Source organism: Chlorocebus sabaeus, chromosome 18, assembly GCF_047675955.1.
Source record: "Chlorocebus sabaeus isolate Y175 chromosome 18, mChlSab1.0.hap1, whole genome shotgun sequence".
NCBI classification, from domain to species: Eukaryota; Metazoa; Chordata; class Mammalia; order Primates; family Cercopithecidae; genus Chlorocebus; species Chlorocebus sabaeus.
In genome coordinates this window covers 55,864,480-55,891,430 of record NC_132921.1, presented here as the reverse complement: position 1 = coordinate 55,891,430, position 26,951 = coordinate 55,864,480, and the positions used below count along the sequence as shown (strand labels likewise).

Below are 26,951 nucleotides of genomic sequence, written 5' to 3'. Positions count from 1 at the left end.
CCTCTCCTGTTACCTTGGCCTAGAACACATGGCTCTTATCTGCCTAAGGATTTCACCTTTTCTGCTTTTCCTGCACAGAGTGCTCTTCTCCACTGGTTATGTGGCTCTTGATCCAAGTCTGTGACTAGATGCCACCTGCACAGGCAGGCCCCCTGTTCCTGTCTTTACAACACTCTGTTGCTTCCCTGCAGAGGATCTAACAAAATCAAAAACTGTATCTTTGTTTACTTGATTAACTCTCCCCTCAGACGGTAAGCTCCCAGAGGTCAGGTACCTGGTCGTTTGCTCACCACTGTATATCCAGTGCCAAGCACAATATGGGTCAACAAACACTTATCAAAAGAAATAGTGTTAGAGCTTTCCTAAGTTCTAGGTGTGTTAGAACATTATCTTAATAAAGGTGATGAAGGTGTTTTACATAGCTATACCTACATCAATCTCTCTCTCTATAGTGTGTGTGTATGTATATATCTATGATGATAGATATAGTATGCATGTATGATATTAAAGACTTTATTTAAATACTGATTTACAGTATTAAATCACTGTATGCAATACATAATATTATTAGGAGAGTTTGATAATTTGCCATCATCCTCTCACTGCAAAGGTGAGGATAAAGAACAGAAATAGTACGTTCTGCCTCCCTGGAACTGAAGTCCTTGCTGAAAGACAGTGAATAATGCTATAAAATCACTTGTGATATAAAGATCATTATCTAAAGTCATTATCATAAATGGGACATTCAAATCTCACATTGAGTTTTTTTTAGTACTTCAAGCCTGACAATTTTCAGAACACTCAAATTTCTATTTCTACTTTATATTTCTCAGAAAAGAGAGAATAACCAAGGAGACATTGGAAAATTAATGGTTAATCACAAATTTATGAAAGTGTAGCGACATCCATGTGTTTTAGTCATTGTAAACATGCCTCTTTGTCTACCTGCAAACTCTCCTTAATATTATTCCCAATTTTATAAGTTGCTATCACCACTTTTTGAGTTATAGCAGAATACCTTCACAAACTTGGGGTAAACTTGGGGTAAAATTTTTTAGACAAGATACTAAAAATTATTTGCCATATAGAGAAAAATAACTTATTTTTCTTTATGAAAATTTAATTTTTTTGCTCATCAAAAGGCACCTTTACTGAAGTAAATAGGCCAATACACAAACTGGGAAAATATTCATAATAGATGTGTCTGACAAAGGAATGCCAGCCAGAATATATGAAAAACTCCTAGAATCAATGACAAACAATCCAATAAAAATGAGAAAAAAACTTGAACAGGGATTTTGTAAAAAGAAAATATACAAACAGGCACAAGTACATAAAAAGATAATCAACATCACTTGCCACCAGAGATACGCATATTAAATCCACAAGTGACACCATTTCGCACTCACGGTTGATGAAGATGAGGAGAAGGTGGAACTTTCAACATTGCTGGTTGGGAGTTTCTTACAAACTCCCAACTGACATTTACCTATGGTCTAGCAACTTTACTCCTTGGTATTTATTCAACAGGAATAAAAACATATATATGCAATCCTTGATTTATGATAGTTCAACTTAGGATTTTTGACTTTACCATGAGTTTATTGGGACATAACTCCATTGTAGGTCAAGGAGCATCTGGACTTAACAATGTTCAACTTATGATTTTTTTGACATTATTATGAGTTTATCGGGGTATTAAATACATTTTCAACATATGTTATTTTTGACTTATAATGGGCTTCTTGGGCCATAACCCCGTCATAAGTCAAAGAACATCATATTCACAAACAGATCATATTCACAAACATAAACACAAACAGGACAAAAATGTCCATAGCAGTCCTATTCATAATAGCCCCAAACTAGAAACAATCAAAATGTCAAAAACAAAATAATGGATGAGTAATCTGTAATGTAGTCATACAGTGGAATATCACACATCAATAAAAAAGGAAGGAATGACTGATATATGCAACAATCTCAAAAATATGGCATGCGAAAGGGGCCTTTGCAAAGTACATGCTGTGTGATTCCATTTATATTAAGTCCAAGAATAGGCCAAAGTAAACTATGGTGAAATACATAGGAAGTGGTTTCCTGGGAAGTAGGGAGAAGGTAGAAGAAGGGTAGGGAGGTAGGTGATGAGGTTTTGAATTGGAATTGACTGGAAAGGGCAAAGAGAAAACTATTTAGGGTGTGAGATTCAATATCTTATTTTGGGTGGCTGGTATACAGGTGTATACAATTCTCAAAACTTATTGGATTGAGAGGATACTTCCGATTTGTGCATTTTATTGTAAATTATACAACAATTTTAAAATTAAGAGATTCTGTTATTTTTTTTTAAATTGCATTACTGATCATTATTTGGAATATTTCCCTACTTTCTAGGCATTGTGAAACATTTTTAGAATTCTGGTATTTTATAAATTTAACAACTTAGTTTATCAAGTATCAGTTTCCTTAGATTAAGCCTCAATTTATTGTGAAGTTCAAAAACATGAAGAATCACAAAAACCGAAACCAAAAAGCCTTGTCCAGAATCAAGATTAAATTTTCAGAGATGAATGTCATTGCCACACTATGCCAGCAAGGGGAGTAGTTACACTTTGAGAAGAGCTCCATCTCCATCACCACTGAATTATTCTATGGGGCACTTTAACAAGGCCCCAAAAATTGACTTTTGGGTGTTGTCACGATGGAAATGACAGATCATTTTAACGCAAGAGAAAAAGATTGAAAACCTTGACCCTTTAGATTACTCCGAACCTCAATGAAAAGGAGAAAAATACTTGCAGACCAGCTTATTAAAATATTATGTTCATGTAATTCAGGTACCAGGAAAATATTTAAGAGAATAGCTAAATTAACTGCAGGGTGCCACTTTTTCTTTGCTAATTATTTTCATACAAGAATAATCATATACAGCCTTTTCCCTTACAAAAGAAAAAAAAAAAAAACCAACAACTTCACAGTTTATTTTTATGCATGTGAGAAGGACAGCCCCAGTGTGTGCAGAATGTACAAACTGTTGGAAAATTGAGGCTTGGTCTGACAGTAGATGAGGCTGGCAAACAGTACTTTTTCTTTCCCCAGCTAGATAAGGCCTTTTCAGCTGAGATTGTTAGGCTACAAATCTGAAGATTTATACTGAATTTTAAAAAATATCATCATGTTCATCAATTCTTATAAGATTTGTAAGGCTTAATTCTCACAAAAGCTTAGGAAGGCTGCAGAAAAGTCTCTAACTATCCTTTCCTACCAACTTTGGTAATCCTGGATTTACAGAAAAGAACGTTCAGGCTGACAGTGGGAAACATGCCCCCGGGCAAGCAGGAGAGCAGGAGAGTGGGCCTGCCAGATACAGACACTTATGAGATGGGTACCAGCCCTCTTTACCCTCTATCCTTCATGACAACCCCACCCTTGATTCTAACACCGCAGCACCTTCTTCTCAATTTGTCTCATTCCCCAGAGAAACTGAGTGCAGAGGGCCTAGCAATATGTGCCCCAGAAAATACCCTGAGTCATGCCCTGTGTGGGGCTGGAGTCTTGACGTAAGTTTGGGAACTGTATCTCTGCAATCTGCAGCGCTTGTGAATATGATGTACCTCCCTCCCTTTGCCAAATGAGGACAAAGACACTGAGTACAGGTAAACAATAGCCCATTTCAGGACCCGTGCCCAGGAGAACATGCTTACCAAATGCAAAGCTCTAGAGCACCAAGTGCCAGTTTGTGGACCCACAGTAGCCTGTGAGGATTAACTCTAGCTTTAAAATCACATGGCACTGCAGTTTGGCACAAAAGCAGCCCTCTACTCTGGGAGAGAGTATGCTATCAATATGTAAAAAGGTATTACCCTTGAATATGTGTATCCTTTTGCTGGTACATAAACCCTGCCTCAAGATATTCTTCATGAAATTCCAAGGAACATTTCTCAGTTCAATGACCATAAGAAATGATTCTGAATTACTCTCCACTTACAAAATAGAGGAAAAGTATTTTCTTTCAGTCCCTGTAAGTGGAGGCCTAGGGACATATAGGAGTCAGAATCAGAAGAGTCAAGTTTTAGATTCTGCTTTGAAATTTATCAAGATCTCCAAATCGGAGATGCTAGCCTGGGCTATATTCTTGCTGTCAAGGACTCACAGAACTGGTCCAAATTGAACACTGTTTCACTACATGGCAAAAAAAAAAAAAAAAAGAGAGAGAGAAACATGTTAATGACATGCCACTGCACACCTCTCCCTAATGTTGGCTTTGCCACTGCATGGATGTGAGTCTTGTGTTCTTCTAAGAAATAAACTAAAAGACTATATTCCAAGTGTTGCTAAAATCTGTGAGATATATAAAGGATAGAAACAGAGTAAAAGAGAACATCCACAAAGAACCCAGAAATGGGAGGCATGTTGATTACAGGAGGAAATAGAAGGAACGTGTAATTAGGGTCAAAGAAATAAAATGAATAGATGTTTGTCTTTGCATTTGTGTTTAATGAGAGATAAGTTGCTTTCTTGAGCAGGTCTAGAATGAAGACCGCATACAAACCAGGCAGAAAAAAAAAAGGGAGTTGTAGAGGGCACTGGGCGGGGGTGTGGTGGGGGCTGGCTGGCATGACACTAGGAGATTAAAGCACCTTGGAGAAAGGACTGATGTGCATTTGTGGAATGGGAGAGAGCACCCTGTCTGAAACCATATTAGCAGACACAGTACTTGGTGCCTCCCACCCTGGGAAAGGCAGGGCTTCACTTTAGTGTGGTTCATGCTGTGTAGGGAAGGCCCACCTGTGGGGTTGGGGGTGTTAATGTGTCATGGGGCAATCTCCACATTAGCAGGTTACCACAGTGGACTGAAAGAAATGGACAGGAGGCAAGGTGCTTGGAGGTGAATTTCATGTGATTCGTGTTGGTAGTCACAGAAGTGTGGGCTTTGGAAGCCAAGGCTGAGAAGAGAGAAGAAAATGCTCTGGGTTTCTCAACCCCTAATGAGTCTTTGGAGTTGCCTTTTCACAGGAGCCTGGAATTTTGTCTAATTGGATGGGTTTTTCTGGATGTTTCAAATATTATTCATGAGAGATGTTTATATTCATTATCTCCAAAGACCTTGACTAGGAGCTAGCACCTTGCATTTGGTATACTTAATGAATAACCATTGGCTGAGTGAATCAACCATGCTCCCAAATGAGGAATGTGTCTTACATTAATTAAAATAGGAGTCAATAATGTGCAAGATATAGCCTATATTTCCTTTATTACTGCCATTTGGCAAATTGAGGATGAAAGCTCTAACAGTTCAAATCTCTCTCAGAGGTAAGTTTAGTAACTATCAAGATAGATCTTGGCAGCTCTCTCTTGGGGTCCCCAAGGCTCACTAAACATTTTAAGAGGACACTGAACATTTTCCTAGTGGATGGTGAGATAACTCACTTCCAAGTATGGGAGGAAGTGCAATCTTGCCTGTTGCAACCAGCAAATTCTGGAATGAGGTTTAGACTTGGTGCTAAAGGTGTGAGGGGCAGGTAGCTTGCATTCTGGCTCCTTTTTATTAATAGTTGACTGAAACTTCACCTTTCTATTTCAGAGGAGGTGGACAGCTTTTTTACTACCTTATGTGCTAGGGAAGAATGAAAGTTCAAGAATGAAAGTTCAGCTTTTTTACTACCTTATGTGCTAGGGAAGAATGAAAGTTCAAGTGGAAGGGGAGGCTGGGAATAGGCTTCAGTTGGGATGTGAGACAAGGGTGGGAGGTGAGAAGGTAGGAGGGTCAGGCAGGGGTCTGGCTGGCCACTGTCCTAAATCTGATCAGTAGCATCAGGGATGGAGGTTAGCTGACGGTGACAGCGTATAACCTTGGAGACATCTGGCGGCTCAGTCCTTTGCATAAGCCACTCACTTACTTGACAACAACAAGTCATAGGATCACAGGCTGAGGACTCTGAATAGAAAGGTGCCATTCTGTCAAAATGCTGAGGCCAGAGAACAGGGCCTCTAAACTTCTGAGATGTGCATTGGCCAGCATTTCCAATTGTCCCCTCGATGGCACTTGCTCTCAGCCACTAGTATACCTGCTTTGATCTACCCCAGCTCCAGACCATCAACTCATTCATTTTGATTGCTCCAGAGTACATAAGTGTGACTGTACCTGCAAACTCATGTTTTCAGGATAGGCTTTTAATTCTGTTCAAAAATATTTTTCCATGTCTCTTTCTTGTCTTGTTTCCCCATTGCAGATTTTTTCCCTCTTTCCCCAGAGACAAGCTCTTACTCACAGAAGACAGTAACGCAGTGGTTCCCTTCTACAGAGCACACATGGTGGATACCTTATCTTTAATGCTCTTAGTAGCCCGTGTAAGCTATGTGCTGTTATCCTTATTTTATTTGATTTTTTAGAGATAGGGTCTCACTGTGTTGCACGGAGTGGACAGCAGTGGCTGTTTACAGGTAAAATAATCATTACACACTACAATCTTGAACTCTTGGCCTCAAGCAATCCCCCTACTTCAGCCTCCTGAGTAGCTGGGATGACAGGCACATGTGCCCATGCCCAGCTTGTCCCTGTTTTATAAACAAGAGCTCAGTGAGGTCACCCAGCATGTGTTCTGGCCAAGAGCACTATAATTTATAAAGTGCCTCCGCATGTGTTATGAGGTTCTCTGACCTATGGATTGCATGTTATTATTATCTCCATTTCACAGATGGTAAAATGGAAATTTTAGAGTGGTTATGTGACCTACCCATGTCGCGTTGTTCGTGGGTGGCTGAATTGAGTTTCGAACTTGTGTTCTCCTATTCTGCATCCCATGCTTATTCACAGTATAGTGGCAAGAAAATGGAAGCTTTCAGGCATAAACTCCCTCAAATTTCTTTATATCCATCTTTAAACTTATCTTAGTTTTTTTCCCTGCTCTTCCTTTTCTCCTGTCTCAGGAAGAAGTTGATTCTATTCTGTGTTCCTAAAAGTTCTCTCCCGTGCCCTTGAATGATCTTATTTATTTCCATTTCTTCACATTTCAACTCTCTATGCAACTGACTCTCAAATCTTTCTCTCTCTAAACTCCACTTGTTGTTTTTGACCACTTAAAGGGTATCTTTTCTTGGTAATATACTTTTATGTATAGACCATACACTACTCCCACATTCCCTCAGCTCTATACAACTAACTCTAAGGATATGTGGTTTTACTCAGGCAGTACATGTGCTTTGATGTCTCCATGCTTTTGCTTGTACCGCATGAAATGCTGTACTTCCCTTTCTCTTCTTGAAGAAATTCTATTCATTCTTTAAGAATCAGTTCAAGTATGATAACTGTTACTGAATATTTCCCCAACTCTTCCTGTTACATTTAACGGTGTATTCTGTGCATTCCCAAAGTACTTTGTTTTTTGGGATAACGCATTGCTTATCATATGAGAAAATCATTTGTCTCTATCTCTGTCTCAACTTATGGGCTACCAGTACAATGAAGACAAAAAGGGAATTTTATTTATCTCTATATCCCTTGATGCAATAAGCATGGCCCTTGGCTAAGTGTTTGTTGAATGAATAAAGGAATAAATGGATGCATGGTGATTTAGTTACTACTCCAATGTTTCAACATACCCCTAGGAGGGCATAGTCTGATTTTGTTTTTTTCCCTCACCTCAAATCTTTGCTATTGCCCCAGGAATCTGACTTGCTTGCTTTGCAAAAATGCTGAGGTTTAAATGAAAAAAAAATTTTACCTGCCATGTGAGATCATGAAACAGAAAATGGAATAATACATTATTTTTCTTGTAAAGTAAACACACTACTGTCATCTAGGTGATCAGTATTACAGACATGCATCCCAAAATTAGAATTTATATTTATAAATTTTTAAGATAATAGGAATTGATAATCTTCTATTACTAAATGCTTTCATTTACATATTACACAATAGTAAACCTCATTAGATTAAAATAATTAGTATGGAAAGGAGGAGAGGAAGATCTAGCCTGAATTATGGAAGTCAGAATTTATTGAAAGCAACATTGTTTTATTACTTTCAATACTATTACCTGCTAATAAAGTCTAAGGGAACATCTACTTCATGACCTTAATAATCCTCATTTTACAGCTGAATCTTTTTGCCTAAAGACCACTGTATACTAAGGCTGTGAAAACAATGTATTCTTTTTACGTGGGTTACAAATATTCCATTTCACTTAGCAAATCCATTCCTTGCAGACAATTCAAAGCTAAATTTCAGCTTAGTCTACATCAAATTGTCAAGAATTGTGTATTGGCAATATCTGAATTAATGAGGTTTTACTCTATTCATAGAGGACGACATTTAAAAAAATAGACTACAGTGCAATTTGCGAGGAAAGTGTTAAATACTTCTAAAAGAAAAATAGAAAAACATGTAAACTTTTTCAAATAAGGTAAACACCAACCTATGTGTAACTGAAATCAGTCTTCAGAGCCTTTGGTTTCCTTTGTAAATCCCTTGAGGACAAGGGTCATGGTTTGCTTGCTTTTCTCCCCACCCTCCAAGACTTTATGCCTCCAACGATGCCGCCGAGGCTGTGCTTTCTAGGGATGGCTATCATCACCAGAACAGGTGCTTAAAAGCAACACTCTGAGGTTTTCAGATATTCTAGTTGTTGCTCTGCTTACCTATAACTACCCAAGACTCAAACACTATGAGGAAGTTACTCACTGATTCTGGGTGCAGGCCGCAAGTACTTCATTGGTCCCCATCCTGAAAAAGAAGAGGAAAGAAATTCACATATTACCATCACATCCAAAGACATTTATAAAACTTTCTATACAAAGATGCCTCAAAGTCTCTAATATTTTATTTGTAACAAGGAAAATCATGGGAAAGGAGAGGGTCATGAAATAAATGTGTCATCCTCTGTGTTTCTGGCCTGATTAAGCTTGGTGTCACTTATTAGGAAACCTGGCATTACCATGAAAATTTGCTATGGAAAAGTCTGGGCTTTAAGCCTGTGCTCTCTGTGGCAGGGAAATAGAGCTAGGGACTGGGGGCTGGGGAGCGTTGGAAAATGACCATCACAAGGAAGACAATTTCCTTTGATTCTCAGCATTCCACCCCATCACAGATCAATGTGCTAATATACAATAATATTTTCACTTATTAATAAAATCGTTGTCTAAAATTGAGTACTTGGGCTCGATGTCTTCGGGTGAAACTGAGATAGAGATGTCATGTGCAGCTCCTGGCATTGAGTATTAGTGGCCCACTATTGGATGCCTTAGTTCGGGAAGCGTGGAAGAGTAAATGAACGGAAAGCTAGGACAAAAGAAGAGGGCTCTGAGGCAAGCAACCCCATGGATATTTAAATTATCCAGAACTAATGATAGTTTATTCTGTAGTAAACAGCTGTAAGAAAGAAAATCTTAAGGTTTTCCTTGAACCAGTGATTTTTCATGGTGATTACAAAGGGCCTCTTTCTGCCATATGAAGTTGGTCTATTGTAACATAGTGTATTTCTTCTTGCTCAGTCACCTATGGGGAGAGGAGAGCCTCAGCTCCTTCTGAGAACAATCTTACAGAGCAGTAAGAATGTAATTATATGACTACTTAGTTTTGGCTTTTTGGGTTAATACGGTTCCATTTCTTTCCTTAAAAGACATTTTATATATATGTATATATAATACAACATAACATATATACTTATGTCATACCATATATTTTATATAATATATATAATCAAATATATATTATATAATACATTTACTTATATATTATATATTAATATATATTCTATTCTATATTTTATAAATATGTATGTAATGTTTTGCTCTCTGCATGCCTTTTAAAAAAAATCTTTCAAAATATGTTGACTAAAACGTGACTAAGTACTAAAGGATGGTGTGGCTTAAGAAACGGTAGGATTAATCGTCCATCCTGCTAGCCTGCCCCACTTAAATCACCTAGTCTCAGTGTGATTCATTTATAATGTTGCTTTGCTAACCCTAATTGAAATAAAAATCTTATTGGCACTTGTCTTTTAAATTATTTTTTTTGCAAATTTCACGTGTGCCAAAAAAATACCAGTTTACACTTGCATCAATGATATGCTATTCTGTTTTTAGAATGATTTAAAGCATATCTCCAAAGGCATTTTCAACTGTCTTGTTATGAACTTCCTGGTGTAAGGTACTGTCCATTCTACTTGATTTAGTAATATTTGCATTTTGGAGGCAGGTATTTATGAGTCATATAGCTCATCAGTAAGTTACAAGTCCTTCAGTACAACTGATCCCCAGGGGCTGGACCTGGATATATAATGCATTGCTCCCACCCACTTTATGGTAATTGCAACTCTATATTTACCTGTTCACCCAGGTAATGGTAGCATGATTAAGGTAAGGTCACACTGTCATGGCTTGGTGATAATAATATTGTTTAGACTAGAACTCAAAATCTTCCTCCATACAAAATTGATTTTATCTAGCATATTATCATTATTTATGTAGGCTGTCACTGAATCAAGGAAGAAAGTTAAATTGCTGTGGAAAAGCTGGTTATTCAAAAAGTCACGTGTGTCTGCTTCTTTATATCCTACAGTATTCTGGTAAGTTGCTTATTGACTGTATGAGAGATTGTTCTCATCAGACATTGCTTTTAAGCTATCTGACTTATAACAATCAAGTCATTTCCTTAAAAACTGTGGACATGACAGGCTCTTTCCTCCATCTCCATGATGGCTCCAATATGAAGGTTGTGCAAATCTGGCAATTTCTTAAGGATGTCTGGAAACCTGATATTAGGGCATTACAATGAGAGTACACTCAGGTACTGGTAATTCTTCCCTGGTCTAGTTTGTCCCTCCACACATCATGGATGGAAGTATACTAGTTAGATGAATGCCTTTCTCCCCAACTATAGCAAATTCATTGAACGCTGGGATGATCCAGTCTGGTTCCTCTTTTTAACTTCTCTGAGCCTAGTTTAGTCTTATGCATATATATTGAATTAACCTAAATTTTTGAAAGAGTTATTTGTTTAAGGATCGATTAAATGACAGGGAAATAAATACAATTTATTTTTTATCTTTTGAATTGTCTCCTAAGGAAAAGTATCCTCTCCCACCTCTCAGTAATAGTAATAGAGTATATAGCTCTTTAAAGGCTTTAACTATATCTTTTAAATCATTGTTATTTTTCTCTATATTTGTATGTAATAAATATGTAGGATGTTGGGCTTAGTCCACACAATCAATATAGACTGACTGACTAGCTACAAGATCATGTACTGAATAGCTATGCATGTTCTTCCACGATCAACTGTGAAAATAACTTGAAACCCCAACAATGGGGATTGCTTCACAAACAGAAATTAATTGGGTTTGGCCAGAGCCACTAAAATTAATGAGTTTAAACCTCACATCCAGTATATCTGTTCTTATATTGCCTTTACAAGATTGAAAAAGAATTAAAACTTAATTTAGTCGTACAGATAATCGAATAAAATAGGATCTTTCCCTTTCATCCCATAACTTATTATGATCATTGTTGTTTTTTGTGGTGAAGCATGTTTTACCTGTTGAAACTCGGCACAAACATCGTCATAAGTGACTAGGTCTAGAGCTTTGACGAAAATTTAATTTTTAAAAAAATTAGCATTTCACTGATCCTTATCCTGAGGGTTAGAGCCTCACACAGCACTGAGCCAGGCAGAGCTCACACTCAAGTGAGAGAACACAAATACAACCACAGTGTACTTTTCTCAAAGAATTCAAAATAATTCTTCTGGACATGTGATAAATTAATTTAGTTGTTTGTCATCATCCTTATCTAACTGAGAATACAAGGATAGGAAAAGGTTAGAGAGCTTCCTAAGGCTCTGTGGCAGTTTGTTGTTAAAATTGAAATAGGGTTAAATTTGGAATGCCAAGGCCTTATTTTCAATAATGAACCAGGATTTGTTTTTCCAGCTAAACGTTGTAGATATTTGATAATCAATATCCTCTTAATTTTACACATGGATATTTGGATGCAAAGAAAAAAATCATCACAGTGAAGTTTAGGTCCTTTGGTCGCTGGGTTTAAAAGGTTATCCCAATATTTTCTTTTGAAATATTGATTTGGTCTCACCTTGCCTTTTGTTTCATCTTTTCTTTTAAAATTGCCTGGATGTGCAATTATTAAATGAATAATAACCACAATAACAGCTAACATGATTGAATGCTTATTAAATATCAGGCATGCTGCTAAGTGTGTTACATGAACCTTATCTAATTTAGTATCATAAGAATCCCCTGGAAATACTGCCGGGATTTCCACATATAGAATATAGCCACATATTTCCAGTTCTGCATTTTCTTCCATAAACTACGCCCATAATCATCATCTATATTTCTCAGTTTCTGCTTCATTAGATTGAAAAAGGCACAAAGCCGAATCCTTTTAGATTTAAGTTTTTACCCAATATTTTACCACTATCTTGCTCACATATAATTCTATAGCCTTTATTTTATTTTATTTTGTATTTTTTTGAGGCAGAGTCTTGCTCTGTCGCCCAGGCAGGAGTGCAGTAGCATCATCTCGGCTCACTGCAACCTCCGCCCACTGCAACCTCCGCCTCTCGGTTCAAGCGATTCTCCTGCCTCAGCCTCCTGAGTATCTGGGATTACAGGCTTGTGCCACTATGTCCCAGTTAATTTTTGTATTTTTAGTAGAGATGGATTTTCACCATGTTGGTCAGGCTAGTCTTGAACTCTTGACCTCGTGATCCTCCCGCCTCAGCCTCCCAAAGTGCTGGGATTACAGGTGTGAGCCACTGCACCTGACCTATAGCCTTTCATTTTTAGTAACTCAACTTTATTGAGTCTTTACAAAACATTTTAATAGAAATAGCAATTCTCTTTTACACACCCACATGTCACTGGTTACATAATTATCATTGAATAATTATATGAATGAGTAAAACTGGCACAGCAGATCTGGGGACAAACACCACTGACTCTCGGTCCACATACATCTTCACAGGAGGGATCAGGAGTTTACTGGAGGGCTAGAGGGCATCCGGTCCTGAGCTGGCTATCAGCATCAGTCGGTAGGATATATTGAGGGAATGGAGAGAGTTGCTTAATCAGGCAAATCACTTAAGAGGCCAGTAAAAGTAACTTCTATTGTATTTTATACGTTACCTATGTATGCATTTGATAAAATGCATTACTTTGATAAAATTATTAAAAAGTTTAAAATGGAAGGACAAGGAGGGAGAGAATGGGTTTAGGTGTCCTACCCCAGATTGCAAAACTAATCGTGGAACTAGAATTTGACGCCTGAATTTGGCCGCCGAGTCTAGAATTCTTTTGCTGCCTGCCATTATGCCTTAGGACAGAGATGACTGTGGTGGGCTGGGTGTGCTGCTGCAGACCAGAAAGGGGGCTCAAGACAGTTCTCCTGGTCAGCAGGAGAACAGAGCGAAAGAAGATAGAAGAAACCACAAAGTGATGAAACAGACTTAGAAAAAAGACTATTCTTACAAGAGAAGAGCACTGTGATTCTGTTTTCCTTGAGTCCATCCATGTATTTCTTGACTTCGTACCTCACTGGTTCAAAACAAAAGAGGTTTTAGCATACAGATTTTGCTAGTAGAACTGGTTTTTCTAACTCTAAAATTGAAGAAATGTTGAAAGGGCATCGGGTCTCTCCAGCAAACAGTAACAACACAGAAGAACCCATGACTCAGTGGTCCCCTGGGGAACCAAGGGTGGGATAAAGCTTAAGGAAATTTGTGACCAAAAATAGCAATTCAAAGGAAGTACAGTTGTCCCTTGGTATCTGTGATGGATTGGTTCTGGGGCACCCTGCAAACACGAAAACCTGTGAATGCTCAAGTCCTTGATATACAATATGTGCATATCACCTATGCACATTCTGCCACATACTTCAGATCCTCTCTGGAGTATTTATAATACCTAATACCATGTAGACGCTATGTACATAGTTGTGATACTGTATTGTTTACAAAACAATGACAAGAAAAGAGTCTGCAGTTATTGAGTACAGATGCAACCATGCTTTTTCCCCCAAATATTTTAAATCCATGTTTGGTGGTATCCATGGATGCAGAAACCAACATACATAAAGGGCTGATTGTAACCTGAATCTCATCATACACCTTCTTCTAATCTTTGGCCTTTACAGGTTCTATCTCCATCAAGTCCTTCTTTAGGTAATACGATTTAAGCACCAGTTTTGAAGAACTTCCTGGTCCCCTAGAAAGGATGATTTTGTAGTAGCTGTTTTAAAATGCCTCAGAATAGAATATTATGTTTTCCCATTAAGTATTAGTGATTTCAGTTTATGTTAAATGCTCTCTCCATTTCTTTCCTTGGCACTTCCCAAGTTGTTTCCTTCAAGAAGAAAATTTAAAAGGTACTCAGATTTCTATGACTTCACTAGGAATTCATAAAAAGGTCAAGCTCTCAAATGGCTATCCCTTCAATAAAATTATGTTAAATTGTTCAAAATGTTTGTACATGGGACATCACTTTTACGGACTTTCAAAAATAGCTGTTTAGTTTTTAACTGATCTGGTTATAAAATTAATTATTGCCATGATGTGGCTGTATTGTGGTTGAGATTAAAAACTTTCTTTTTATAAAATTTGAATATCTTTTTGGAAGGAGATTACAAGTCATGGATTAATTATTTGATTAACATGAGTAAACAAGTAAAGAGTAGATGGCTTATTTCATGATTTAAAGATTGTAAAATTAATTAATTAACTAAAAGGAAACACAAATTTAAAAGACGGGGAGATGCAAGGTCAGTGGCTGAAATAAGTGCTTCTTTTCAGGACGCCCTGCATAAAGCCGCACCTGTGCGGAGGCAGCTTCCTGTGCACTGCTGGCTGCCGGGTGTACTTGTCCGTGTGCCAGGCCCCTGTGCTGGAGAATCCAGCACTTTAGAGCACGCTTTGTATAAAATAGAGTGCAAATCGAATCCTATTCGGGGAGCGTCTGAGAGACAGGACTGGCTCAAGAGGCAGCCTCTAAAGTGAGAATAGCACTGAAAGGGGGTGGAGGGCCTGAGCACAGGCCTGATCCTTCAGCCATCTCATGGGAAACCCATTCATTCAGCTTCTCTGAGCCCTCATTCCCTCACCTTCACCTATACAATGCTTTAATGTCCACTTCAGCCTTGAGATTCTAGGAAATAGGGCAAAAACAAACAAGCAAGCAAACAATCTCTTCATTATCATGCAATCATCAAGGTTTTCCTGTTTACACTGTATTTAGTAGTCCACCCCACCCCCATCCTAGAAGTGTTCTCGTATGTGTTACCTCATGTAATTCTCACAATAGTTCCCCAAGTATGGTGAGCTTACTGGCTGGCATGGCAGTCTGCCTTAATCTTGCCATACTATTCTCTCTCTCAATTATTTCACTCTCACCTGTACTTGATTCAGTTCCAAATGTTTATACAATCTTTGCTTTGACCTCTCCTGAACTTCAATTCTGCTTCTTCAAATTCTAGCTTCCGCATCAGTGTCCCATTGTTGCATCAACTGCAGCTGGACCTAAATGAATTGTAATCCTTTTCCCCAAACCACCCACCCCTCTGAACTTGCACAAGTGTCTATGATATGGACACTTCTTCCTGCCATTCAGGCATGCAGCTTTGACATCTCCCCCCACCGTCTCCTCTCCTCAACACTTGCTTCCAGCCACCCTTTGATTCTTTCTTTCTATATCTCATAATCATTCCTTTTAGCTTTTAAACACTGCAGCATTCTGGCCAAGGCCCTTAGCACATCAAAGTCTAGACTATTACAACTCTCTCCAAGCTGGTATCCCTGGCCTTAGCTTCCATTTTCATCTTAATTTATCCAATGAATTGTTTTACAAATTGTTTTTCCTATGCTAAACTCCTCTCCAGAAACCTTGCTTTTCCTTTCACTGTTACAGGATCCAGTATAACTGCATTAAATATAATCTCTGCTTCCCTGTGTAACTCAGAATTCTCCTCTACAAATTCTGAAAGTCCCCTGAATAGGCTACTTCCAATCCCAAGCGTGAAACAACCCTCACCCTTCTGTTTGAAAAATTCATATAGCTTCTTCAAGATCTAAGATGGTTTCTCCTCTCAGTTTCAGAGTGGCCGTCCTCTGAACTACAGCAGGCATCGCTCATTGGGAGGAAGGCAACAGCACAGGCACGAGCAGCATGCCAGGCCAAGCCCTTTGTATATACTTGAACTCATCTGCTCTTAACCTCACCAGGCATGCGTCATCACTGTCCCTACTTTACAGGAGAAAATGTGGCTCAGGCAGGTCAATAACATGTCTAGGTCACAGATTTACCAAGTGCTGGATCCAAACCTTGGTGCTCTGGCCATAGAGTTTGTGCTTCTAACCTTTACACCATACGATCTATTGAAGCTTCTGTTGCTCTATAAATCCTTTTGTGCCACTTGTCTCTAGCACATGCAAGCTCCTTAAGGGAAGGCTCTTTGTCTCTGTGCGCTGTAGCCTGTGACTAGCACACAGAAACACCCTGTATGTGCAGCCTTAGAGGTCCAGGGATGGAGTTTAGCACTAGAAACAATAGCAAACCCCTGACAGTGTCTCTGGGCTCAAAACACACAGACATACACCTTTCTTCTTGATCTTTCCTCTACTCTGACGAAAGTGCTGACTGCGTATTTCATAGATCAGAAAAAGAGTAATACTACTAATAAAAATACCCGATACATTTCCACATTTCAGAATGTGGGCCAGATAATGAAGAAAGATCTTTGAACAGTACAGCCTCCCTCCTTCCCTTTCTTCCTTCTTTTCTTCCTTCTTTTGTCACTTGCTCAACAAATATTTGTTTTATGCACACTCTGTGCCAGAACAACACACCTTGGGGTTTGTTATTGATATTTTCAGCTGAGCTGCTAAAAGACAGAGCCAAGTGATATTAAGTAATTACCAAAAGCAACAAAAAATTGCTAACATGCATTGAGAGCATACTACCAGGTAGACAGTAGGCAAGGGCTTGGCAGATACTATCTCACTTAATCCTTATTAAAACTCTATGAGATAAAAAGATTATTATCTCCATTTTACATATAAGATGAGAAAGGTGAAGGTCATAGGACTCATAAGGGACCAAGCAAGGATTCTAGTTTGGGTAGCTGGAAACAAGAGCCTGCACCCTTTACACCCGACTTCCGCCAGGAGTAGCTACAGCTTTGCAACATACCAAAGGCATATTTAAAATTAGTTTCATAGCCTTTGAAAATAGCTCCATAAACAGTATCAGAGTATAACAGGAATGCCTCCACTATCATTGCACACGTTACCTGAAAGCAGGTGTGTGACTTTTAACAAATTAATGTCCCAGGGCTTTATTCAATTCATTTGTGAAATTAAAAATTAGCACCATGTAATCTCCAGAATTCCTCCCAGACACAGACCTTCTATTATTCCAGAAAGGCAGCTGTTGGGCAGTGAGTGTTCACTAATCTTGGAGTCAGAATGAGGTTTCTTTGAATAGCCCAGCACCCTTGCTATCAGTCCCTGTCACCGTGGTTTGTACCTATTACTTCCAGTTTGTCATCTGCTGTCCTCAACTGTCTGGAAGACAGTCACCCAACCCAAATAATCATCTGGATATACAGTGATCCATCCTTTATCCCACCCTTTTCACACACACAGTTCAAGATCAAAGTCTCAATTTCTGAGTTCTTTATCATCCTGCTCTGTGGTTGCAGGTTTTGCTCTTTGGATGTGAGACTTGCACTTATATCCAATATTTCCTTGTTGCAGGTCCTGGCTGAAGAGGAGCTACTTCTGATAAAATAATGCCTCTGATTTGGAAGGATGTTTGCGCCATTGCCTCCCTTCTCTTTCTCTCATTTTCAAGATTACTTTGCTCACCAGCATGACACACATCAAACTTTTTCTTTTGATCTGAAATAAAGTCTCTTTTTGTTTTTTTGTGCTATGGGCCTTTTCTGGGTAATCTCATTCATTTTGTTGGCTCTAATGACAACTATGTTAACACTGGTGACTCCTAAATTTCTGAACTGTATTTCTTACCTGAGCTCAAATAAGAATGTGCCCAGAGCACATGGCCTCAGGTTTTCCATGAGCATCAAACAGAGCCTATCTAAATATGAAGTCCTCCTCCTCCCTTCCAAACATGCTCTGGCTCCTGTGCCACCTCTCAGTCACTCAAATCAGGGGCCTTAGAATTCCTCTTGCATTCCTCCATTGCTTACATGTCATCGATAACCAGGTGCTGTTCATTCCTTCTTCAAACATTTCTCAAATCCACCCACTTCCCCATCCCCACTGTTGCTTCCCTGTTTCTAACCTAGATAATTGCTATAGATATCCAAGAAACATCATTGCTTTGGTAGGTAACAGTCATTTCAAATTTAAGATAAATAAAATAGAAATCTCCTTTTATCCTCAGCCCCCCAAATGGATCCTCTCGTGTCTGCCATATCGCAGCTAATAGTATTATTCACCAGCTTGTTCTCACCTTAAACCTGGAGTCCTCCTTTATCTCTGTTTTCGCATCCTTCCACATCCACTCTATCAGCATGTGCTGTCAGTTTTACTTCTAAAATCCTTCCTAAATCTGACAGCATCTCATTATTTCTACTGAAACCACCTTGGTCTCGGCCACTTCATTTTTCTCCTGGTTTACTTTAACAGCTTTCTTAAAAGGGCTCCCCATCTCCACTTTTTTTCTAAAATCCCACCTGTATCAGAGAGCTTAAAAAAATCTCATTACCTGGCTTAAAATTCTCCAGTGTTTATTTTTTTCTCAATGCAATTATCATAAAACCCAAACTGTTTTCCACAGTCTATAAGGCCCCATGTAAGCTGCATGCTGCCACACGTTCACCCTTGCTCACCATGCTCCAGCCACACCAACTTTCTTCTTCCTCAACCCCCCAAGCTTGCCCTGCCTCAGGGCCTTTGCAGTCTTCTCTCAGATCTGCTCAAGGCTGGTTCCTTCATATCACTCAGGATTTAGCTCAAATGCCTCCTCCTCAGAGAAGTCTTCCTTTCCCATTCTGGCTCATGTGATACCCGTGTATGACTCCCCAGAATTTAATTTTATCTCTTCTGATGGGATAATTACCATAGACTGATGAATGTGTGTGTTCTTTTTTAATTAAAAAAGTTGAAAGTTGAAAAAGTTGAAAGCTTTGCTTCTTAAAATAGAAAAATATAGGCCTACTGAGGCAGGTTATTTAAAGTTAGAGAAAAACAGTTTAATATATCTCTTTGAGATGCTGAATTCAAGTCTTTTGGCTATATATACCCAGAAATGGGATTGCTGGACGATAAAGTAGCTCATTTTTAATTTTTTAAGGAATTTCCATATGGTTTTCTACAATGGATGTACTAATTTACATGATCACCAACAGTGTATTAGGATTCCCTTTTCTCCACATCCTTGCCAACACTTGTGATCTTTTCTCTTTTTGATGATAGCCATTCTGATAAGTGTGAGCTAATATGCCATTATGGTTTTGATTTGCATTTCCCTGATGATTAGTGATGTTGAATACATTTTCATATACCTATTGGCCATTTGTATGCATTCTTTTGAGCAATGCCTATTCAGGATCTTTGCCCATTTTTAAATCATGGTTTTTGCTGGGTTTTTTTTGCTATTAGGTTGTATGCATTTCTTATATAATTGCAGCATTATTCAAAATAGCCAGGATATGGAAACAACCTAAATGTCTACCAACAGATAAATGGATAAAGAAGATGTGAGGGGGTTGTGTGTATATTCCATTGTTTACGTGTGCACATATATACATTTTATATATGTATATGTATTATATATGTGCACATATAATATATAATGCATTACATATAATGCACACATAATAGAATATTATATAGCCTCAAAAAAAGAAGAAAATCCTGCCATTTGTGATGACATGGATGGACTTGGAGGACACTATGCTCAGTAAAATAAGCCAGAGGCAGAAAGACAAATTCTATATAATCTCAGTTATATGTAGAATCTAAAATTGTTGAACTCATAGATATAATTATGAGTTCATAATTTTATTTATTTATTTATTTATTTTTGTATTACTATTATACTTTAAGTTCTAGGGTGCATGTGCACAACGTGCAGGTTTGTTACATATGCATACATGTGCCATGTTGGTGTGCTGCACCCATTAACTCGTTATTTACATTGAGTATATCTCCCAATGCTATTCCTCTCTTCTCCCCCCTCCCCACAATAGGCCCCAGTGTGTGATGTTCCCCTTCCTGTGTTCTAGAGGTACAATGTAGAGCATGGTGACTGTAGTTGACAATACTGTGTTGTAAAATTTAAAATTTGCTGAGGGTAGATCATAAGTGTTCTCAACACACACACGTGCAAAAAGTAATTATGTGAGGTGACAGATACGTTAATTAGTGTGATAATGGTGATTATTTAACAATGTATGCATATATCAAAACATCAAATTGTACACTTTAACTATATATAATTTTGTCAATTTTACCTCAATAAATTTGGAAAAAAATAAAAATATTTATATATATATATATATATATATATATATATATATATATTCATGTGCCAAATTGAAAAGTACACATCCATTTTCCGAGTGTAACGGTACATATGATATTTTGAATGCAGAACAAATACAGACACTGAATGATTCAGGTTGGTGAAAAGACAGCAAGGTCATATATACCACGGAATACTATGCAGCCATAGAAAAGGATGAGTTCGTGTCCTTTGTAGGGACATGGATGCAGCTGGAAAGCATCATTCTCAGCAAACTATTGCAAGAACAGAAAACCAAATACCACATGTTCTCACTTATAGGTGGGAATTGAACAATGAGATCACTTGGACACAGGAAGGGGAACATCACACACCAGGACCTATTGTGAAGAGGGGGGAGGGGGGAGGGATAGCATTAGGAGATATACCTAATGTAAATAACAAGTTAATGGGTGCAGCACACCAACATGGCACATGTATACATATGTAACAAACCTGCACGTTGTGCACATGTACCCTAGAACTTAAAGTATAATAATAATAAAAATAAATAAATAAATAAATTTTTAAAAAAGAGAGCAAGGTGCATCAGCTCTTCCCATGGGACATGGAAGAAGCAAGAGTCCTGCTTCATAGGTAAGTCTCAAGGCTGAGGATAACTGGACTTCCACCTTTCTATCTCCAGTTTCAGGAAAGAAAGAAGGATGGACAATTAAAAAAAGAAACTAATATCTCTTGCTTGTCTAAACTGTCCAGAAGACACAAACTGATGTGGCAATCCAACTAGACCTCTGGGAATACAATGTAACCTAGAGTTAAATAATGTAACCTAGAATTACATTACAGGGTTTCTATAGAAGGAAATACAGAGGCACAGGTGCTGTGTTTTGTTTTTGTTTTCCAACATTTTGTTAAGATAATTTTTCAAACACACTGAAAAGCTGAAAAGCTTCATTCCTTAAGATCATATTTCTCCCTACTTCAGGCAAAGCCAAGCAACATGAAAACTTCCTATCTGCCTAAGACCAGTATATTCTAAATCTCTAAGTGCCTGGGACCAAGAACTGGGCCACAACATGATTTTTGACATTTTAGTTACCTTTTTAGTGTGCTTATACCTGCAATGAGCCAATCGCTCCTGCTAGATAGAAAGAGACTATTATTTTTTTAAATTTTATTTTATGGTAAGAACACAACATGAGAACCGCCCTTTAAACAGACTTTACATGTATGATACAGTATCATGAACTGTAGGTATGATGCTGTCCAGTGAATCTCTAGAACTTATCAGGGGCTGCAGGAAGGGGGAAGTGGGGAGTTGCTAAACAGTGGCTATATTTTTGTTGGTTGAAAACGCTCTGAACTAAATTTTGTCTTCAAGTCTTCTTACATCACTGCTGTGAAAAACATCTATATGCTTATTGGGCACATTTGTTTAGAGAGGTCCTTAATCAATGAGTATTTATTGATTATTGTGTCACGTAGTATATTGCTTATATAAATTCTGAAGTCAAATGGTTTTTAAAAATCTCAATTGCTCACATCTTAGCCTTGGCGTTTACATTTTTTTCAGCAATATGAACTGAGTGGTCCCTCATATCTGCCATCTTCATAGCCAAACCTGTTACTGTTCACCCAGAAAAGAGATCTTCCTTTGACATTTTCTCTTGAGTAATAATAATGCATTTGATAATTTACTAGTGGAAAGGGTATGATGCCCAGCTTACACTGAACTAGCTCCTATTGTGTTCATACTGGACAAAACTCAGTAGTCTCTGAAAAGACAAATAAATGCCTGGGCATGATGGCTCACGCCTATAATCTCAGCACTTTGGGAGGCTGAGGCAGGAGGATTGCTGGAGCCCAGGAGTTCAAGATCATCCTGGGCAACATAGTGAGACCTCGTCTCTACTAAAACATAATAATAATAAAAAAAATAGCTGGGTGTGGTGACGCACGCCTGTGTGTCCTTGCTACTCAGGAGGCTGAGGCAAGAGGATTACTTGAGCCCAAGACATCTAAGCTGCAGTGAGCTGTGATTGTGCCACTGGATTCCAGCCTGAGCAACTGAGTGCAGCGTGAGACCCTGTCTCAAAAACAAAACAAAACCAAAAAGACAAACAATGCAAGCTGATCGGAGGCACCTGTTGGCTTATTTTTGTCACTAATAATAATAATAATAATGTTATTTAAAAACAAGAGATGATTAAATCCATCTTTCAGGTCATTTAATTTTTTTTTTTTTTTAATTTTTACAAGCTCTCAAGGTCTTTGACTACTGCCAATTCTCAAGCCATTCAGATAAGAAAGCATTGCTGCCAAGTATATATACTAAATGCTTCTTGAGAAGTTCACTGAAATTCAAACAGTACAACTGTAATTAGGACGCCAAGAATAGGGCATTACTGGTACTTTAATGTGAAACCAGGACCTAACACACATATGTTGGGAAGCTGTTATTTAAATACTTCTGCTATGGGGTTCTATTTAAAAAATTGATTATCTCTCTTTTTATTCTTTCTTATTAAAATGACATGAATTATTTATTCTTGTGTTTTAGATAAGCACTAGAAAAGTAAATTAAATTTTAAAAATGAATTCATATCTTACTTTAAAAAATATTTTGTACATTTGCACTGGGTTAAATAAAGAAGATAACTTTCTGTCCAGGCGTAGTGGCTCACGCCTGTAATCCCAGCACTTTGGGAGGCTGGGGTGGGCAGATGACTTGAAGTTAGGAGTTTGAGACCAGCCTGGCCAACATGGTAAAACCCTGTCTCTACTAAAAATACAAAAATTAGCTGGGTGTGGTGGCATGCACCTGTAATCCCAGCTGCTTGGGAGGCTGAATCACTTGAACCCGGGAGTCGGAGGTTGCAGTGAGCCAAGATCGCGCTCCAGTCTGGGCAATAAAGCTAAACTCAGTCTCAAAAAATAAAAAGAACTTCCAGTGAGGGGTTCAGCTCTACCGTGTCCACTATGGTAGCTGCTGGCCACACACGGCTGTTGAGAACTTGCTATGTGACTAGAACAGCTCAGAAATTGAAATTTTATTTTAATTAATTAAAATGTTACTTTAAAATCTGAAGTAGTGTAAAGTGCTTTTTATTAATCGTAACTTTATTGTTTTCATAGACTACCTTTCTCTTCAGTGATTGCATCATGTAATCTACTATTTTCTATGATAATACACATGTTCAGCATATCTATCATTTCTAGCATCTAATGAATAATTTCTTCTATTGATAGCATGCTGCAATAATACTTTCAATATCCTGGCTTAAATAATGTATCATTAAATTAATTCTCCTATTACATTTTACTTTTTGAAACGCAGCTACTCAAAATGTAATTTATATATACGGCTTACATTGCATTTTTATTGGATACTACTGATCTAGAAGAAAGCAAGAGAGTAAAAAATAGCAACAACAAAAAACACACCAATAAGTAAATAAACATGAAATCTGGAGAGTCTTACAAATTTACTTGTTCTTTCTGCCTAAGTTAAAACCTTGTAAGGTACCACGTGATTCAGCAATTCTATTTCTGGGGTATGTACCAAAAAAATGGAAAGCAGGGTCTGAAGAGATATATTTGTACACCCATGTTCACAGCAGTATAATTCAAAATAGCCAAGAGGTGGAAGCAACCCAAGGGCCCTTTGTTGGATGAATGGATAAATAAAATGCAATATATAAAGACAATTGAATCAGCCTTAAAAAGGAGGGAAATTCTGGCACATACTACAACATGGATGAAATTTGACGTTATGAAAATAACTAGCCACAAAAACAGAAATATTATATGATTCTACTTATATAAAGTACCCAGAGTAGTCAATTTTTTTTTTTTTTTTTTTTTTTTTTTTTTTTTTTTTTTTTTTTTTGAGACAGAGTCTCGCTCTGTCGCCCAGGCTGGAGTGCGGTGGCGCGATCTTGGCTCACTGCAAGCTCCGCCTCCTGAGTTCATCCCATTCTCCCCACTCAGCCTCCCGAGCAGCTGGGACTACAGGCGCCCACCACACGCCCAGTTAATTTTTTGTATTTTTAGTAGAGACGGGGTTTCACCGTGGTAACCAGGATGGTCTCGATCTCCTGACCTCATGATCCGCCCACTTAGCCTCCCAAAGTGCTGGGATTACAGGCATGAACCACCGCGCCCGGCCTCAGAGGAGTCAAATTTATGGAGACAGACAATGAAATCGTGCTTGCAAGGGATAGAGGGACGGCAGAATGGGGAGTTACTGTTTAAGGAATACAGAGTTTCAGTTGTGCAGGCTGAAAAGATTTCTGTGAATGGGTGGTGGTGACAGATGCACAACAATGTGAATGTACTTAATGCCACTGAACGTTTTTAACACATAAACATGATTAAAATGGTAAGTCTTATGTGTATTTTATAATTTAAAAAAATAAATACATAATTTTTAAAAGTCATATAACTATATGACTCCTATTGCTGCAGAAAGATGTAGTCCATTTCAAGTGACTATGAAGGTTAAGGGAAAATATTAAATTTAATGTGGTTCATATTTGCTTATCTATATGTCCTGGGATGAACATTTTGAAATGGCAAGAAAGCTAGCAGATTAGGTAAGAAAAATGGCCAGAGAAAACAAGATAAAAGTGCATTAAATAAAGTCAGGTTTTGAATGTAGTGTTTTGTTTGTCTCTGGATATCAGTGAAACAGAGAACTATTTGTTTTGAGAGAAGGCTTGGTAAAATTGCATTTCAGGGACTTTTTGGAGGAGGAAAGGACTATATCTGACTGAGAAGTACAGATTGTTTCTATGCAGTGTGAAATGTATTAGAGACTTATAGTCATACTAATAACGAGGCCATAGTAAAGATGTGTAAGGAAATGAAGGTAAGCTAGGGTAGACGGACATTTGCCAGGGACTCAAACAATGGAAAGATGTTAAAGAAAGGCATGGGGCATGGTCAGGATCATCCCACCCTTTAAATGGTCCAAATGGAAGCCAAGACACTGGATGACATCTAAGAAAATTTAAATATGCTAGTTACACTCAATAATGTAGTACTTCATGGTCATCTATAACCCCTCAGTGTGAATTAATTAATCAGATCACTCAGCTGCTTCTGAAAGGGACTCCTGGTTTTGGTGTCCCCCACAACAGGTACCTCCCTTTGTGGGTGTCTCTGTTTTCCCACTAAGGCTTAGCCTTTCTTGGAATTTCTCCAATTGCCACTCAAGTCATAACCTCACTTCTAGGGTGAGTGGACTTGAGGCATTTCATGTTTCCTTAGAGTTTCATGGCTTCTCTGTTGTCCTACAAATGCTCTTATCTGGGGATTTTCAGTTAAATAATGGGACAATGTATATGATTGATTTCTGTACTGCATGACTCAACTGACATACATTCACTTTAGAAGGTTTTAAGTTGCACAGTATACAAGTATATCATTTACAGTTGATTAAAATGTTTGTGCTCATTTCTATTTAAAAGAACAAGTTAGGTATCTGTTTCCTGGTTAGAAATAACCACCTCATTTTTTTTCCCTGTGGGGAAATCAGGTATGACTTAACACTCCTTTCACAAGCCAGGCTGAGGATCTCTGATATTCTATTTCTGTGTGCATTTGTAATCCTTTGTTTATATAAATGACACTTTCAGCTAGTCAAAATATGCATTTATCTAGAATGCTCAATTACAGGTCATGTCACATAAGAGTGTAGTTATTGTCATTATTATATTGACTGATACAGAGATCCACACACCTAGGTTGCCCTTTGATACAACTTCCATGATAAATTAGTTGATCATTCAACACATACCTATGAGCCTAATAGCATGAGCCCAATTTTGTCGAGACCTGCTTCGTCTCATGCTGCCTTGATGAGCTTTATCATCTAGCTCTTGAGTGTTCATTTTTATTTGAGTTACTTTCTATTTCAATTGAGAATTCTTTGTGACTTGTTTTTGTAATACTATATTTAATTGAAGACGAAAGCCTAAAGTAATCTTTGGCTAACACAAATTATGAAATTATTCTCCATTTCCTCTTCTGGGTGAAAGAAAAACATACATGTTGTTTGTGAAAGAATCAACATAGATAAAAGTTTCTCTTTTTCAGTTACACAAGGAGGTATCCTGTGAAATTTATTGTGATGCAGCTGAAGATAATATTTCTCCCCTGCCACCTAAAGAAAGCATATTTCAAGTCTCAACTGTGTGCAAATAAATCCTGTTCGGTGTAGTAGAAAACCAATCCAAATTAAACATCAAATACGTGGAGAGAATTTCAGGTAGATGTGTTCGTATCTGTACTTTGACTATGTGGTGTGACATGGCAATTTCTCCTTCATTAGCTACTTATCATTTCAGATTTGTCTAGTTTGCATACACACACTCCTTTAAATGCAGTGTTATACAGTAAAATTTAAGGTATTTTAAAAATAATGTGGCACAGCTGTGTTATTTAATC

At 37.9% G+C, this 26,951-nt stretch overlaps 1 protein-coding gene across 2 annotated transcripts in view; it reads right to left on the bottom strand.

Moving 5' to 3' along the window:
- CHST9 (carbohydrate sulfotransferase 9) overlaps nt 1-26,951 on the bottom strand; it is a 290,634-nt gene that overhangs the window by 125,478 nt on the left and 138,205 nt on the right. For both annotated transcript variants that reach the window (XM_007974385.3, XM_073006412.1), the window contains one exon: nt 8,684-8,725. In XM_007974385.3, the coding sequence (XP_007972576.1) occupies nt 8,684-8,725 (42 nt within the window). The remainder of the gene's footprint in view (nt 1-8,683; nt 8,726-26,951) is intronic.